Genomic DNA, 15,571 nt, shown 5'->3' with positions numbered 1-15,571 from the left:
AGTTTTCTTGAAGTGCAATCAATCACTGTTTTAAAATGTGAACTGTTTTCTCTCACTCCTCTCTGAAAATATGCTGTTTGTTCATTATATATTTGTTCATAAGATATTTGTTATTTGTTCATAATGTCTGTGTTCTATTGTTCCTGCCCTACTGAACAACAGGCTTGATTTCATTGGCAGTGTGTTGTAATCTCATGCCACTGAAGACATCAAGATGCCAGAATCTTTTAAGCACTTGTTCTTATTCTTATTAATGCACAATTTGTATTGGTATGTAATATTTGTAGTTTGCATCTGATTCATGTGAGGTGTGCACATGTCTTTATATTGTTTGATTACAGAATTTTACTTAAAATGGTGTTGTTTGACTAAATAAATGTGACCATTGACTTTTAAATAACATCTGCATATCACTTTGTGTTGACAGGCCTTATCCATTTTAGGGAAGTTGGTATCATACAGTGTAATTTGGCTAGTACTACTACAATAGGACATGATGCAATTTCAAGTTTATAATCTTCAGTTTGATGTTACAATTTTATCTATATATAAAGTATAACTGAAACCAGTTACATATTTCATATTTTAGTTGTTGGAGGTGATCGCTGTTTTGTCAGATGACTTTGGGGCCAGTCAGTACCATCATGTCAGCCCTCAAAAGCACACAAAAGTTAGTCTTTTTTTTGTCTCGGTCTTGGTCTCGTCTCGACTCGACTTGGTCTTGGTCTCGGTCTTGGTCTCGATACCCTCTGGTCTTGGTCTTGTCTTGGTCTTGGATTAGGCGGTCTTGACTACAAGTCTACTCCCAGCAAAAAAAAAAAAAATAGGGAACCACCCCCCACCTTCCACCTCATAATGCTTAATTGACGTAGTCAACTTTAATTTAATGCACGCGTAAGAAAATGTACAGAAATCAATAATTTTTCTACAATAATTAAATAGATTCAACATCTTTCTTCAACAAAATTGCAGACTGCACAGATGGTATCTTCCCAAAGGAAAAGGTACTACAGCTTGCTAGGTTATAAATTTGACTTAATAGTTCCTATATCAAATAATGAATTTTTATACATTTTACATCAGATGAAAACTTTGGTTGTAGGATTCAGATAATTATTTATGAAAAGCTAGACATGACAATTAGAAAGAAAATTCTGGCCCCCTGGCAAACATTTGCTGATGCACCTGTAGCACTTCCTTTAGGGAAGCAGGCTGAACATGTTGAAACCAGGGTGGAAGCCGTCGTTGATGACGTTTGCTGCTCTGTTGAGGCAGCGGGAGGAATAAATGTCCATCAGGGAGGGGAGAGGGCAGCTGATGATCTTTTGTGCTGTCATGACTACACTCTGAAGCCTCGGTCTATCCAACTCAGTGCAGCTGCCGTACCATACCGTGATGCTGTAAGTTAGCAGGCTCTCAATGCACGAGTGGTAGAGGGTCAGCAGCAGGTTGGAGTTCAGCTTGTACTTCCTGAGGGCCCTCAGGAAGTGCAGGCAACGTTGGGCCTTTTTTTTTTGTTTTGTTTTTTTTTTTGCCTGTCCTGTTTGGTTCTTTTGCCATCAGAATTATTGTCTAAAGGCGAGGAAAGATGCCCAACGGATTTACTTTACCAAGTTGACCATCCCAGCCTTGCCGTAATGGTCTATTTGATTCACCTTTTATTGTTTATTTTATTTTTTTTTTAATTTTCACTTGCTAGTTACGGGACAGACTTTAATGAGGAAAAGAAAAGGGAGAAAGGAAGAGGGGGAAAAAACTGCGGAGAAGAGGGACGGGGATAAAGGGCAAAAAAAACCCAAAAACCAACTAAATAAGCAGACACACAAAAAAAAATGCATATATCAATCACCTGGATCGCCTGTTGAGAAAGAAAAAAGAAAACAAGCAGAAGAAAACGAGAGCAATACAATAAACAACATCACAATGATATATGGGAATATAACAGTAAATATTAAATATTAAACATTATTGTGCAGCACGTAATATCAACAGCGCACAGTGTGCTTTGAGGTAGGAGCCAAAAAGGGTGTCGTTTGTGTGTGTGAGCACCCGTGTGTACACCTGTGAGCATGAACACGTTTGTTTTTAAAAGGTTCCTTCATGTAATGATCTGCTAGAGGGTGTGGGGGGGCCACAGCCCCGTCCTCCAGGGCATGAAGCAGGTATGGAGGAGATCAAGACTCCAGACATCCAGAGGCCCCCAGAACACAAGAGACCAAGGAAGACCAACAGAGGGGCAGCCGCGCCACTGTCCCAGAAAGAGCTGAGGAGAGTCCCAGATGAGGGCTCACTCAGCAGCTGCGGAGCAGAAGCCAGGGGGGGTTGCAGTGATGTGCCCGTGAGCTCCGCCGGCAGCCAGCTGCGCCAGAGTGACTGAACCCCAGGCCGAGAGGCCGAGGGCACCCCACCCCCGAAGTGGCCCGAGCGAGCCCCAGGCTCCAGGCCCTGATAAGCAGCCACCAAGGAGTGAGCCGGTGTGTACCTGGGCGCCCACCCCCGGACACAAAGAACCACCAACGCGCTGATGTCTGAGGGCGTCTGCCACTGGCAGGGGAAGTGGTGGTGGGTGATAGGCCTCCATACCTTAGAGGGCCTGAGATGTCCCCAGAGAGGTGGCGTCTGATACCCGACCTGACATATGGACACAGACAAACAGGCACACACAGATACAAACATCCATTCCCACCCTCATGCTCTCATATGCACTTACTCCACACTCAACCAACGTGGAGACAGACATAAAGAGACGCTGTACACACGATCACACTCCCCAAGCGTACTCTAAGAACCTGGTCTAGGTACCTTTGCCCCTGGAGGGGGGAACTGCACCCAGACCCAGGTGGTGTTACCCTTTTTCCCTGTGGTGGCGAGAAGCAGACCGTCCCGACTCCGCAGCAGCAGGGAGGCCCCACATTCCAGACCCCAGTCGGATGGCCAACTCCTCCTCCCGGCCCCCCGCTCCAGCAGGTTGCAGAGAATGGGGGTGAGAGAAGACTCCAAAACCTCCCTCCGCCCACTCATATGTAGTGTTGATGCATGTGTGTTCTAAGGTGCATTTAAAACCCAGGAGGGCATGGAGCTACCTGCCAGAGAGCAGCAGGTAGTCCCTCCTGATAGCCCTCAGTGTCTGTATTTAAAATTGAGAGGTGGGCAATGACGCCAGGGGTGAGGTGTACACCCTGATGGTCTTTTGGAGTCCGTGTAGCGTGCCCACCCCCAAGATCCTATATGTATGTGTTATGAGAGTGTGAGTAATGTGAATGTCTAAGTTGTGAGATAAAATTAAGGCACAAGAAGCCAGAAGGGGACAGAGGGGGGGATGCCTCCCCTGCACCCTGGTGACACACCTTTACCCCAAGGACCTGCATGTGTGGGTGGTTGTGGTGGAACGGGAAGAGGGAGGCAGCTGGAGATGGGGAGGGAAGGAAGGGAGGGGCAAGTGACCCCTCCCTGGGGCCAGCTCCCCCGCTGAACCCAGTAGGCACCTCCATACTCCGCAACCCGCCAGGGAAAGGGGACCCAGGCCCATCCGGACCGGGGCCCAGAACAGCAGCGCCGCCCAGCCCCACAGAGCCCGGGACAGCCCACCTGACCCCACCACAGAGAAAACTGCACCCACCCCGTCATCCACTCATCTTCCAGACTACACAAGACAATAGACGCCCAGGCTGAGATCTTCCTCCACCTCTCCTATATCTCCCCCTCCTGCAGAGTGAGTTCCTGAAGAGAGGAGAGCTCCTGCAAGGTGTAACACCCCCCCACCAGTTGAAGAGCCCCCCAGGTGGCTCGATGCACTGGCAGCACCCTGCGCCAGGGCCGGGCCCCCATACACCCACCCGCCCACAACCCCAGCAACATACCAACCAGGACCCAAGCCCCCGAGGCCCAGCCAGGGCCCCAGCCCAGAGACGGAGCGCCCCCAGAACCTCACGCCCGTCCCAGACCCACCCAGGGGCAGCCAGGCTACCAGGTCAGTAACCCACGTCCGTCAGCACAGACCCTCCCCTAGCCATGCTGCACGCAGCCACGAGGAAACCGTCACCTAAGAGCCAACAGAGCCCCTAATAGGCCATGACCGCTACCCCGGGTTGAGCCACCCAAGGAAGATGCTCCTGGGGAACCCCCCGACGAACGTTGGGCCTTCTTGATGACCACTGAGATGTTATCTGTCCAGGAGATGTCAGCAGAGATGAGGACACCAAGGAACCAGGAGTGGACCCTCTCCACACAGTCCTCGTGGATGTAAAGGAGGGGGGGGGAGGTATGTCAGTGCTGTGCCTCCTGAAGTCAACAATGACCTCTTTGGTTTTCTTAGTGTTCACTGGCATGTTGTTCTCTGAACACCATGCTGCCAGCTTCAGGACTTCCTCTCTGTAGTCTGCCTCCTCTGCCTTTGAGATGAGTCTGACTACTGTGGTGTCATCAGCAAACTTGATGATGAGTTTGTTGTTGTGGGTCGAACTGCAGTGGTGGGTGTAGAGAAAATACAGGAGGGGGCTCAGCACACAGCCCGGTGGGGAGCCAGTGCTCAGTGTGCGATTTGAGGAGACATTAGGGCCAAGTCTTACAGTGTGTGTGTCTGTGTTTGAATCCATCTCTCACCCCAACCACACACCTCACCTCTGTTTTACTGTTCTGATACATGTCCTCCAGCAGCCTCACCCTCTCTGTCCCACTGCTGTCCTCCTCATACAGTACCAAGGTTCCTTTCTTGTCACGCTATGTCCTCTTCTTCTTTTACTAAGATGAATTCCTTCTAAAGAAGGAAGGACATTTTTATATAATAACTTAACGCCATCTGTCATCACCTACAAAACAACAACCTACCTTGTTGTCATGACAGTGATTAGGCATACAAAAACAGCTGTACCATCAATGTTTCTGAATAAAGTTGAAGGATGAGGAGAAGGTTGAGGAGAGCCATGCTTTTAGAACATGTAAGCAGGAAAGCATACATGTTCTTTAAGGTTCACTTCTTTGTTTCATTTAAAAACTTTGATGTCTGCTAATGAAAGTTTCTGGTAAAGGGATGACTGGACACACAAAAAACATCTAAAACATCTATGGATTAAAAGGTCAGATAAAGCAAAGTCCAACTGGAAATGGTACACTATGCACAAGCAGGGCAACAAGTATGTTCTCTACAGACGAAACCAGGGTCGTGGGCGTGTCTGATGGCTTCCCCACACAGGTGATCAAGGATGTGAGAGAAAGTGATGCAAACATTTACTACTGCAACAAGTATAGAAACAACCAAGAACACAGGAGAGTTAAACTCATTGTTTCAGTATGATGCTTGCAAACAGTGATTATTTTATGATTATCACATCGATGAATGCATATCCTCTCAGAGCTGAAGGTAAAGGTGATTCCTGCCTAATCACGACCTGAAAACAGCTCCATCTTAGCAGTGATAGAAAATTGAAATTCAGAGAAACGCTAAAGATATTTGAGATAAAATGAATGAAAATTTTGGTTCCCACAAAGTATGAATAAAACAGAGTAAAAGAGGGTACGAATATTACTGAACAGTACACACAGCTTTTAGAGGCTCACACTGCTACCATTCATATAATACCCCCCCCCCCCCCCCCCCCCCCTCTCTCTCTCGTCCAAACATGGATGAAGTATAGACCCAGTGAAGACATTTGATGTGTTATAAAGAAAAAGATTAATCGTTTTTCTTCTTTTTTCTATTTCTGTATACTAATATAGGCCAGTCACTGCATCTTTATCAGTAAATCTGCTTGGTCTGATTTTTTTTAATTTAGACTTTACAAAGGTGAGTATACTAGTAATATATAAAAACACACATGTATTTATTATATATAGCAATAGACTACCTTTACTGCTCATTTACTGAAGTATATTTACAGATGAATGAAATGAAATGATATTTTGAAAAATAAAAATATCACGCCTGTTAGTGGTTCTGGTAAGTTTCTTTTTCTGCACCACAATAACCATTAATGCCGCACCATTGTTGTTACTCTGCCAATAGTAACAACTTTGGGTTTTTTGATGAAAATGTAATGAAATGTGGTCATGTAGCATATTTAATTGGGATGCTTTGTAAATTTTAAAAATAACAAAGACAAGAAGTGTGACAATACACAAAAAAACCCCACTATAAATTCAAAAGTAAGAGTCCAATAGCTGCTGCAAACATGCATTCTTCACTAGAGGGCTCTGTTGTGAAAAAAAAATTATCATAAAGGAGGAAGTGACTTTGGTCGTGTTAAAACGTGTTTGTCCTGCAGACACGCTGAAATCAGCTCTGTATTCAGGTTTTCCTCTTAGGCAGCTCATGAATTTGAACATTTATTCACATTTCTGATATTTCATAAATTTTGATATTAACAGAAGTCATAGCAAGGACTAAATTATATTCACATAATCAACTTTTTGATTAGAAGAGAAAATCTACAGCAGCCATGTTGTTGGCAGAAGCTGGATGTTTGTTTCTGGGTTTCATTCTGTGTCTGTCAGGTAGGAATAATTTGTTTCTCCTCCTCATGATGACTGTGATGATGTTTCTGGAATCTAGAAAAAGATGCAGAAAGTTACAAGTTTTTCTCAGAAGTTAAATTAAAGTGAATTTCCTAAAAAAACCTCACTTAAGAGATTTACTGTTAACATGATTTTTTCTTGTTTTGAAGTTCTGAACTGTCAAGTGTATCAAAGCACCAGATTGTGATCTTTTACAGTAACATGCTGTCATCACAGATTAGCACAGAAAAGAAAGTTAGCATAAATGTTCACCATGTTTTCTAATCACATGTTGTGTTAAAGGTGTTCAGGGAAAACCAAACAGCATCTGTGTCTTGAAAGGTTCATCAGTGAATCTGCCCTGCTCACATCAACATCCCACTGCAAGAAATGGCTGGTACACTGGACACGATACTGTCTCCAAGATAATGTTCTCAGTAGAGGAAACACATGTAAAGTACAGCATGTCAGCAGAGAGTAATTTCACTCTAACAATCAATAATCTGACAGAGAGAGATGCAAATTTTTACTGCTGCATTAAAACTGCTGACAGATCAAAGTGCCAACAAAGTGGAATTCATCTCCAAGTTACAGGTACAGTTCTTTTTACAAATGCATCACAAATGAATGATTTTATGAATGATCAGTGTATTCATGTTGGTCATGTGACCTCTCAGAGCTGCAGGTAAAGGTGATTCCTGCCACAGAGGGACAGACAGTAACACTGATGTGCAGCAGCAGCTGTCCTCTGACTGAAAAGCCTGCAGCCTACATCTGGTACAAGAACAGAGAGTTTCTCTATGAGGACTGGTCTCCCTGGTACCAAGAGCTGCTCAGCAGTGAGGAAGCAGCCACATACTCCTGTGCTGTCAAAGGCTACGAGCATCTCAGAGCCCCTGAAGTCTCTGTGGGTGAGTCATGATGGACACCTCCTCATCATGTTATGAGATGTTAAACACAAACACTTTACTCTTCAGACTCTAATGAATTTACGGAAAGTTGTTGGTTTTTCTCAGGTTCCATCACAGAGACCTGCTTAAGTGTGACCTATGCTAAAGGGAGAATGTGTTCTTCTCAGCAGACATCCGTGGACGAGTCCTGCTCCATCACATATCCCAGAGGTGAAGTTCTGGACAAACTGCACTTTGAAACTTCATTTTTATTTCTTAATTTATTTGACATGACAGAGATGAACTGGTGGAAAATGTGTTCATCATCTCCCAACAGAAATTCATGTCCAGAGGACTCCTGCTGAACACAGAGGTATCATCAGACTGACCTGTAACAGCAGCTGTTTTCTGACTGAGCCTCTGATTTCCTTTGTGTGGTATGAGACCAGAAAGCCTACAGTGCAGGAGGGAAAACAGATTCTAGTTCACATCTCTCAGCCAGACAGTTTGTCCTGTGCTGTAAAAGGTCTTGAGGATGTTCGCTCTGCTGACGTCTGTGAGTAAACTTATTGTCTCTCCACTTACAAAGTATTACCACCACTTCTTGCAATTATGACTAATCATCACACTGGTTTCCTGTAAAGTTCAGGATCAGTTTTAAAACGTTGGTGATCACATCACAATTCTCAGCTGCAGATCCAAAACTCTCCCTCTTCAGATCTGCTCATCTATGATACTAACAGTATTCATCTCCTGACTTCTGCTCAGCTTTTTCAGTCTCACCCAAGAGTAACTCAGTCTGTCATTTTGCCCAGTGTATTTCTTTCTTCTTTTATATATATTTAATGTTATTATTTTATTATTGCTTTTGTTAATTATTTGGTTGTTTTTATTATAAGTATACTTTAAAGTGCTTTTTACTTGTTGTTGTGTTTTAATATGTGATAGAAATAAACTGATTTGACTAATTAAGTTAAAATATCTCTTCTCTGTTTCATTGATATTTCAGGTGTTAGTGATTCCTGCTGGGCGTTGAATTATGTCCACAGCAGAATCTGTGCTCTGGAAGGATCTTCAGTCAACATCTCCAGTAAATACTCACATCCTGACTACGAGCAGATACAGTCTAAATGTTGGTATAAAGTCAAGAGAAATGCTGAGGAGGACGTCAGGAGGAACCTGACTGAGGATGCAGATCATGTGGAGTATGATGACAGCATGAAGAACCAACACATCCTCAGATTAAAGAAGCTGAAGAGAGATGACTCAGCAGAATACAGGTTCACCATCACAACAGGAAATGAAGAAGTGAAAGAGTTTGATTTTCCTGGAGTTACTCTGATTGTCACAGGTAATTATGGTTTGTCTTTCTTCGTATAAAAATAATAAAAATAACAGTCAACACAAAATCCTCTGCAATGCTTTCAGCTGAATTAACAAGATGAAAATGCATGAATTTTCCTCAGCTGATGATGCGATAAGAAATATTTTATTTAGTCAAAAGGCTACAGATATTTGCCTTTTATTGCTTCTTGCACTCTTCAGAAGTTAGTGAAAACCAAAAGCACCAAATCTTGTTTTATCTTTAATGAGAACTACTTTGTGTTACATTTACTGACTAGTCTGAGTGTTTTTCAGAGCTGAGAGTGAAGATGAGTCCTTCTGCAGTGGTGACAGAGGGTCAGAGAGTCACACTGACCTGCAGCACCAGCTGTCCTCTGACTGACAACACAAACTACATTTGGTACTTGAACAGTCGACCTCTGACCCCGAGAGAGAACCAGAACAAACATCTGATCCTAGACCCAGTCAGCAGGGAGGATGCAGGAAGCTACTCCTGTGCTGTGAAAACCAACAAAGATATCAGCTCTGCTCCAAAGACTCTCACTGTCCAAAGTATCACAGGAACATGGACACCAGCAGCTGCAGGAGTTTCTGCAGCTCTGCTGGTTTTAATACTTCTCACTGTCTGCTGGTGGATCAGGTGAACGTTACTGTGTTATCTCTAAGACCAGTTATGTTTAAAGTGTGATGTGAAATGTTTTACCCATTCACTGATTTGTTTCTTTTATGCAACAGAAAAAAGAAGACTTCCAGTCAGTCTCCAAGAGGAGAAATGTCAGAATCAGTGCAGCAGGTACGAAATAAGATTCAAATAATTCTGCTGTGTTAGAAAAACATCCCCTCATCTTTCCTTTTTTCCTCACACGATCATTTATTCTGGAAAAAAGCTTAAACTTATTATGTCTGCCTTTTTCTGAGTAACCAACTGTAGCATTCTTTTCAGTGTCCCTACCTACACCCGATGTTCATGTTCATCATTGTATCAAATAAGTCAGATATACATCAGCAATCCTTACCACACATTACATTAATATCATCTTCAACTAGATTTGTAATTGATTGGACATTGAACAGTCGTGATGTTTACCACTGACAGGAAAAATAATTTTTGAGTTCATTGCCATTTTTGTCCCGTCTGTTTCTCATTGTTATATCATGACCTCTGACCTTAATTGACACAATTGAGACCTGAAGTTCTTTAGAGGTTGTTTTTTGGGGGGGTTAGGTCTCTTAACTTGTTTCAGTTTGTCAGACAGGTTCTATTTGAGAATCTCAGTGACAGTGCAGTACAGTGACAATGTAACAAACAACAAACAACCAGCTATGAGTTATTGATGCAGTTTGATATAAATTTATAAGAACTGTCTCGTCTCCTCAGATGAACGTTGACTCCATGTATGAAAACATCTCAGCTCAGTCAGCAGAGCTGGATGATCATCACTACAGCAGACTGCACTTCAGTGAGAACCACACAGCTGACCTCTACTCCACCATTGAGCCACTGTATGCTCAATAAAGAAACGTTTGTTACCATGATGATTTCAACTCCAGTGATATTACTTTACCATCACAGCAGAGAAACTGCAGCATCTGGATCTGTCTGTGGGTTACACTTTCTTCATTGGAATATAAAATAAAGGTAGAAATAAGTAGAAATTGAAATCAATTGAAATTGAAAAGCTCAAGTAGAAATTCTCAAGCTTTTGAATTAAAACATATTTGGTAATGATGTACGTCTGTCACAAAAACCTGCAAAAAATGACGCAACCGTTTAAAAATTCTGCTATGTCCAAAAGCCCACGAGTGTGCATTTACTGATCACCCACTTAAAGGGTGCTATTTTTAATAACTTTGTTAGACATTGTATTACTTTGTGTGCTTTGGGTGTCACTAATAAAAACATCAAAGCCATTGTGTCCGCAGGTTTGTCTTCTGTTAGGTTTTTGTCTGTACCACAAAATAACCACTAACACTGTCCCCTGTCTCTGCTTTCATTGTCAGCACTGTCAGGTTTTTGATGAACATATAATAATGTGTAGCCATGTCACATGTTTAACTGAGCTGCTTTGAATGCAGTTTGTCTGGAGAAAGACTCACAAAATTAAAATCTTTTTTCAGCCTTTCAGGTAGGAATGAACTATTTAAGTAAAGAGCAGATTCACTGTTTGACATGATTTGTTCTGTATGACCTCTCAATTGTATTTAAGTACCAGATTTGGACTCTTTAACACTAAAGTGTTTTCTTCACACAATTTGAAGTCCATCATTATACAATGAGAAAGATGAAACAAAGATGACAAGTGAAAAACATTCAAAACAGTTGCCAATCTTCATAGGGGTAGACGTCCCAGACAATTCACCCCAGTCAGACCACATAAGGCTCAGAGAAACTGCAAATCCCCCCAGGAACTACAAGACTCCAAAGGCCTCAGTTAGCATGTTAAATATTAATATTCATCTAAGTGCAATTAGAAAAAGACTGAACAAATATGGTCAATACAAATAATGAACAGCACCACATTTGGAGAGCATCTCAAACTAATTAAGCACACAAGTCATATACACTGAACGAGGGCTGATGATATGGGCAGTTTTGCCTACACAGAACCAGGACACCAGGGCTGAACTGGGCAGCTGAACTGCTGCTACGCCATATATCTTAAGGCACCCGGGCCCTCACGTATCTGCGATACGCACCTTGAAGAACAGAATTTAATTTTGAAGAAATGAGAAAGGATAAGAGTTGACAAGTTAAGAGAAAACAAAAAACAAAAAGAAAAAATAGTAAAATCAAAAGAATCGGTATGTTAGCTGTTGGGGCTGCTGTCACTGCACTGTCAGCAGTACAATCAGTAACAACTACTAACAAGCCCTCACAGTCACAGTGGGGTGCTTTTGTAGGGACAACAATCCCAATAAAAAAGTGAGGAAGAGACACAGGAAGTTGAAATTAATGTATTAAGAAAATAAATGATTATGAAGTGAGATATTCAGGGATTCAGGTAAAATGAATGGGAACTTTGACCATGAGCCACTCTTAATAGCTAAGGTGTGGCTTCTGATTGTCACAAGCTGCTGTGCAGCTAAGGCGTCCTAAACCAACGACAACGTGATTTAAACTTGATTCAAATAAATAATCAAACAAAATGAAGTATATTCATAATATGTGTATCGGAGCTCAGTGACCTTCCAGTCACTGAGGTGGCCATGGCCCTCACATTTGACTCTAAAATATTTTAAAGTCCTCTGTCTGACAGCTAAAGCCTAGAGTAAAATGAGTCATACAAAGGACAGTGAACCCAAGCTCAGCAGCAAATCTTCAACAGAATGGCTTAAAAAGAAAAGAATCAAAGTGTTGCAATGGTCCAGTCCAGTCTTTCCAGACCTTAGGGGTGGCTGTAGCTCAGGTGGCAGAGCAGGTCAGCCACTAATCAGAAGGTCAGTGGTTCGATCCCAGGCTGCATCCTGGCTGCATACCAAATGTCCTTGGGCAAGATACTAACCCCATGTTTGCCTACTGGTGGTGGTCAGAGGGCCCGGTGGCGCCTGTGTCCAGCAGCCTCGCCTCCGTCAGTGCGCCCCAGGGCAGCTGTGGCTACAATGTAGCTTGCTATCGCCAGTGTGTGAATGTATGGGTGAATGACTGAATGTAGTGTAAAGCGCTTTGGGGACTAGAAAAGCGCTATACAAATGCAGGCCATTTACCTTAGCCTGATGGAAAAACTGTGTTGAGTCATTAAGAGGGATGTGCATAAAAACATGTCTGCAAACTGAAGCAATGCTGTAAAGAAGGGTTGGCCAAAATTCTTCTGCGATGATGCAGTTCCTTATAGGAACTGAAACTAAGATATTTAAAGACTTAGCAGCTCTTGAACTTGAGACACTTTGTCTCTGTCAGGCTCTCTCACACCAAATAAGAGGAAGCCTCAAAACTTTGTCAGATTTAGCTTCATATAAAGGCAAGCAAACCAGTAAATTGTCTGAAATCAGGCGTACTAAAATCCAGGAACTTTTCACTGGACACAAATAAATGTGTTCAGTTCTAATAAATGTTCTATTTTAGGTATTATCACTTTGTACATTATTGTGGATGGAACAGAAGGTAAAAATCTTGATCCCAGACTCAGAGGACTCAGAACTGGTTCATCATCACCATCATCTCAGCTGCACCTAATATATTCTTGATGGTCTGGTTGTATTAAAGGTTCTTTTTATTGCACAGCTTAAGGGAAAATTTCAGTGACTTGGATGCCTTTTGAAACTGCTGGAGTGAGAATGAGGAACGAGACAAAAAGAAAAGAGAAGGAATGCAACAGTCAAATGATGATGTCACAGTCAGTATACATTTCCTCTGTACTCACAAATCACAGAAGAATAAGCTGTATAAAATCTGTATTAATTTATTTTTTAAACTTCCTGGTGACCTTGACTTTGAGGTAAAGCTCACACCTTGACCAGTTACCAGTAAAGAATTCAAACTCATGTTTTTCGTAGATGCACCTGCAGCTAAGGGGTAAAAGGAGCTCAAAGCTTCACTTAAATTTATTCATGAATATCTCGACTGGTTTTAGCAACACTTACTTAAGCTACGCTGCCATCTCCTGGCAAAACTGACTATCACTACCACATCAGTTGAGAGGAAGAACCGTTAAAATCATAACACAAATTTTTAAAAAGTAATGTATATTTACTAAGGTGATAATCAACATTTAAAATTCCCACCAGTAAAAGGCTGAGATTTCTTCTTTGACTCTTATGTCTTTTCTATTCCCTTTCTTTGATTTTGTGAACTTTATGCTTCGAAGATGAAGATGAATTTTTTGAAAGATGCTCATTAAACTTTTCTGGGTTTCATCTTGTACATCTTAGCTATAAGTGATTATTAAGTAAGGTTTACGTTACTTACTCATTACATATTTAGTAAATTAATAATCTGAATTTATGCTGGATTAATTAATTAATTAATTAACTAATTAATTACTATTACTGTGGTCTCAGAGGTCCATCAGTGGATCTGCACTGATCACATCAACATCTGAGTTCAAGCAGAAAATGGTTCACTGTACACTCGGATGGTTACAAGTAAGTTCAGAGTGAGCTCTCTGTACGTGTAACGCAGAAACGGCCCTAACCAATCTGGCGCCCTAGGCAAGATTTTAGGTGGAGCCCCCCTACATCAGCAGTGTAGTGTAATGTTGTAACAAATAATATTTCTATTAAATAAGCTTTACTTTGCATTTTAATTAACGTGGGATTATTTTTTGTATTTAGAAATAATAGTACCAACTTTTTTTTTTTTCAACATTTGTGGCACTGGCGTGGCGCCCCCTGATGGACGGCGCCCTTAGCATTTGCCTATACGGCCTATGCCACGGGCCGGCCCTGGTGTAACGTACAACATGTCTGAAGAGAAAAACCCAACTTTAACCATCAATGACCTGAGAGAGAGTGATGCAAACACACTTTTACCAAGAGCTGCTCAGCAGTGAGGAAGCAGTCACATACTCCTGTGCTGTCAAAGGCTACAAAGATCTCAGAGCCTCTGAAGTCTCTGTGGGTGAGTCATGATGTTTATGGTTGCTACAAAACAAACAGAATGGGTCATACAGCAAATCATTACAATCAGGATCACTTCTTTGTTTCTAGGTTCCATCACAGCAACCTGCTTTAGTGTGACCTATGCTAAAGGGAAAATATGTTCTTACAGGCAGACATCAGTAGATCAGCCGTGCTCCATCACATATCCCAGAGGTGAAGTTTTCACAAATAAGCAAACATCTTCCACCAAACCTCTAATATATTAGTTTGATCTCATTTTTCTTCAAAAAATATAAAGCTCACATATTACCTTTATTAACCCTTTACAGCCGATCGGAGCGGGCACGCTCTGTTTTGCGTAACTATTTTTAAATCCCGGTAGCTCTGCAACCAAGTAAGCTAGCGCAAAAATTTTTTTTGCATATGAAACCGGAGGAGTTGTACTTACATCTTATGCCATCAGCTTGTCCTAGGTCATGGTTTCCTTCCACATAAAGCTTTGCAAAAACTGCATAAAAAGCGCTTGCAGGAACAAAAACATAATATTCCAGAAACACGCTGTGCCGGTCCGATCAGCTGTTCATAACACTTCCTACGTTGGAATAGACGTCAGCGCGAACTTTTGCATTTCCGCCATTACCTGCCCGAAACCGGAAGTGACGTCATTTTCGCGGAAATGTAGTCCTTTTTACTATCAGGCCCTCAGAGCCTATACTCGTCTTTTTAAAAGTTATCTTTGACTTTATGACTTTCTGTGTCGTTTCTGGGATGCTTAGGACTCATATTGCACTGCTGGAAATTGTTTATTTTGATGCATATGCTGCTTTTTTGCAAATTTGCAGTATAATATTTATTTTCGTTTTTCCTGCAGTGTATAAAAATTGGTGTATTTCAAAAATAAAACTATGAAGACACTCAAAATAAATTTCCTGTGGTGGGAAACTATTTTGTGCAACTTTTTTGTATTTACAGTTTTGAGGGATAAGCCTCTTAAATTTCTCTAACTACAAATATATGTTAAAAAAGCAAAAACGATTTTCAATTTTTTTTGTAGTTTATTGCACTTTTTTGCAATTTATGTAATTACTATGCACTTAATGAATACATATTATTAAAATCTGGGCTATAATGGTTGTATTGATGTATAGCAACTTGAAATGCTCCCAAAAATGGCTCCACAGCAGGTAAAAATATAATATAAGCTCTGGCGGACTTGGTTCTATGGTAGGTCTTAAAGGGTTAATACATGTATTAGCAAGCCATATTTAATTACTCCTTTTTCTTAACACCAAACACCAAAAATAAAATTA

At 41.7% G+C, this 15,571-nt stretch overlaps 1 protein-coding gene across 1 annotated transcript; it reads left to right on the top strand.

Annotated features, from left to right (window-relative positions):
- Positions 1–6,271: 6,271 nt before the first annotated feature.
- LOC101464507 (B-cell receptor CD22) lies at positions 6,272–10,628 on the top strand. Its single transcript, XM_024800807.1, has 9 exons — positions 6,272–6,489; positions 6,793–7,083; positions 7,167–7,400; positions 7,506–7,610; positions 7,717–7,935; positions 8,389–8,730; positions 9,018–9,363; positions 9,459–9,516; positions 10,102–10,628. The coding sequence occupies exons 1-9, from the start codon at positions 6,435–6,437 to the stop codon at positions 10,237–10,239; spliced, it is 1,788 nt and encodes a 595-aa protein (XP_024656575.1). The 5' UTR covers positions 6,272–6,434; the 3' UTR covers positions 10,240–10,628.
- The last annotated feature ends 4,943 nt before the right edge of the window (positions 10,629–15,571 follow it).

This window comes from Maylandia zebra, linkage group LG6, assembly GCF_041146795.1.
Source record: "Maylandia zebra isolate NMK-2024a linkage group LG6, Mzebra_GT3a, whole genome shotgun sequence".
Classification (NCBI taxonomy): domain Eukaryota; kingdom Metazoa; phylum Chordata; class Actinopteri; order Cichliformes; family Cichlidae; genus Maylandia; species Maylandia zebra.
Note: the sequence above shows the minus strand (reverse complement) of the source record. Positions and strands in the feature narration are given on the sequence as shown.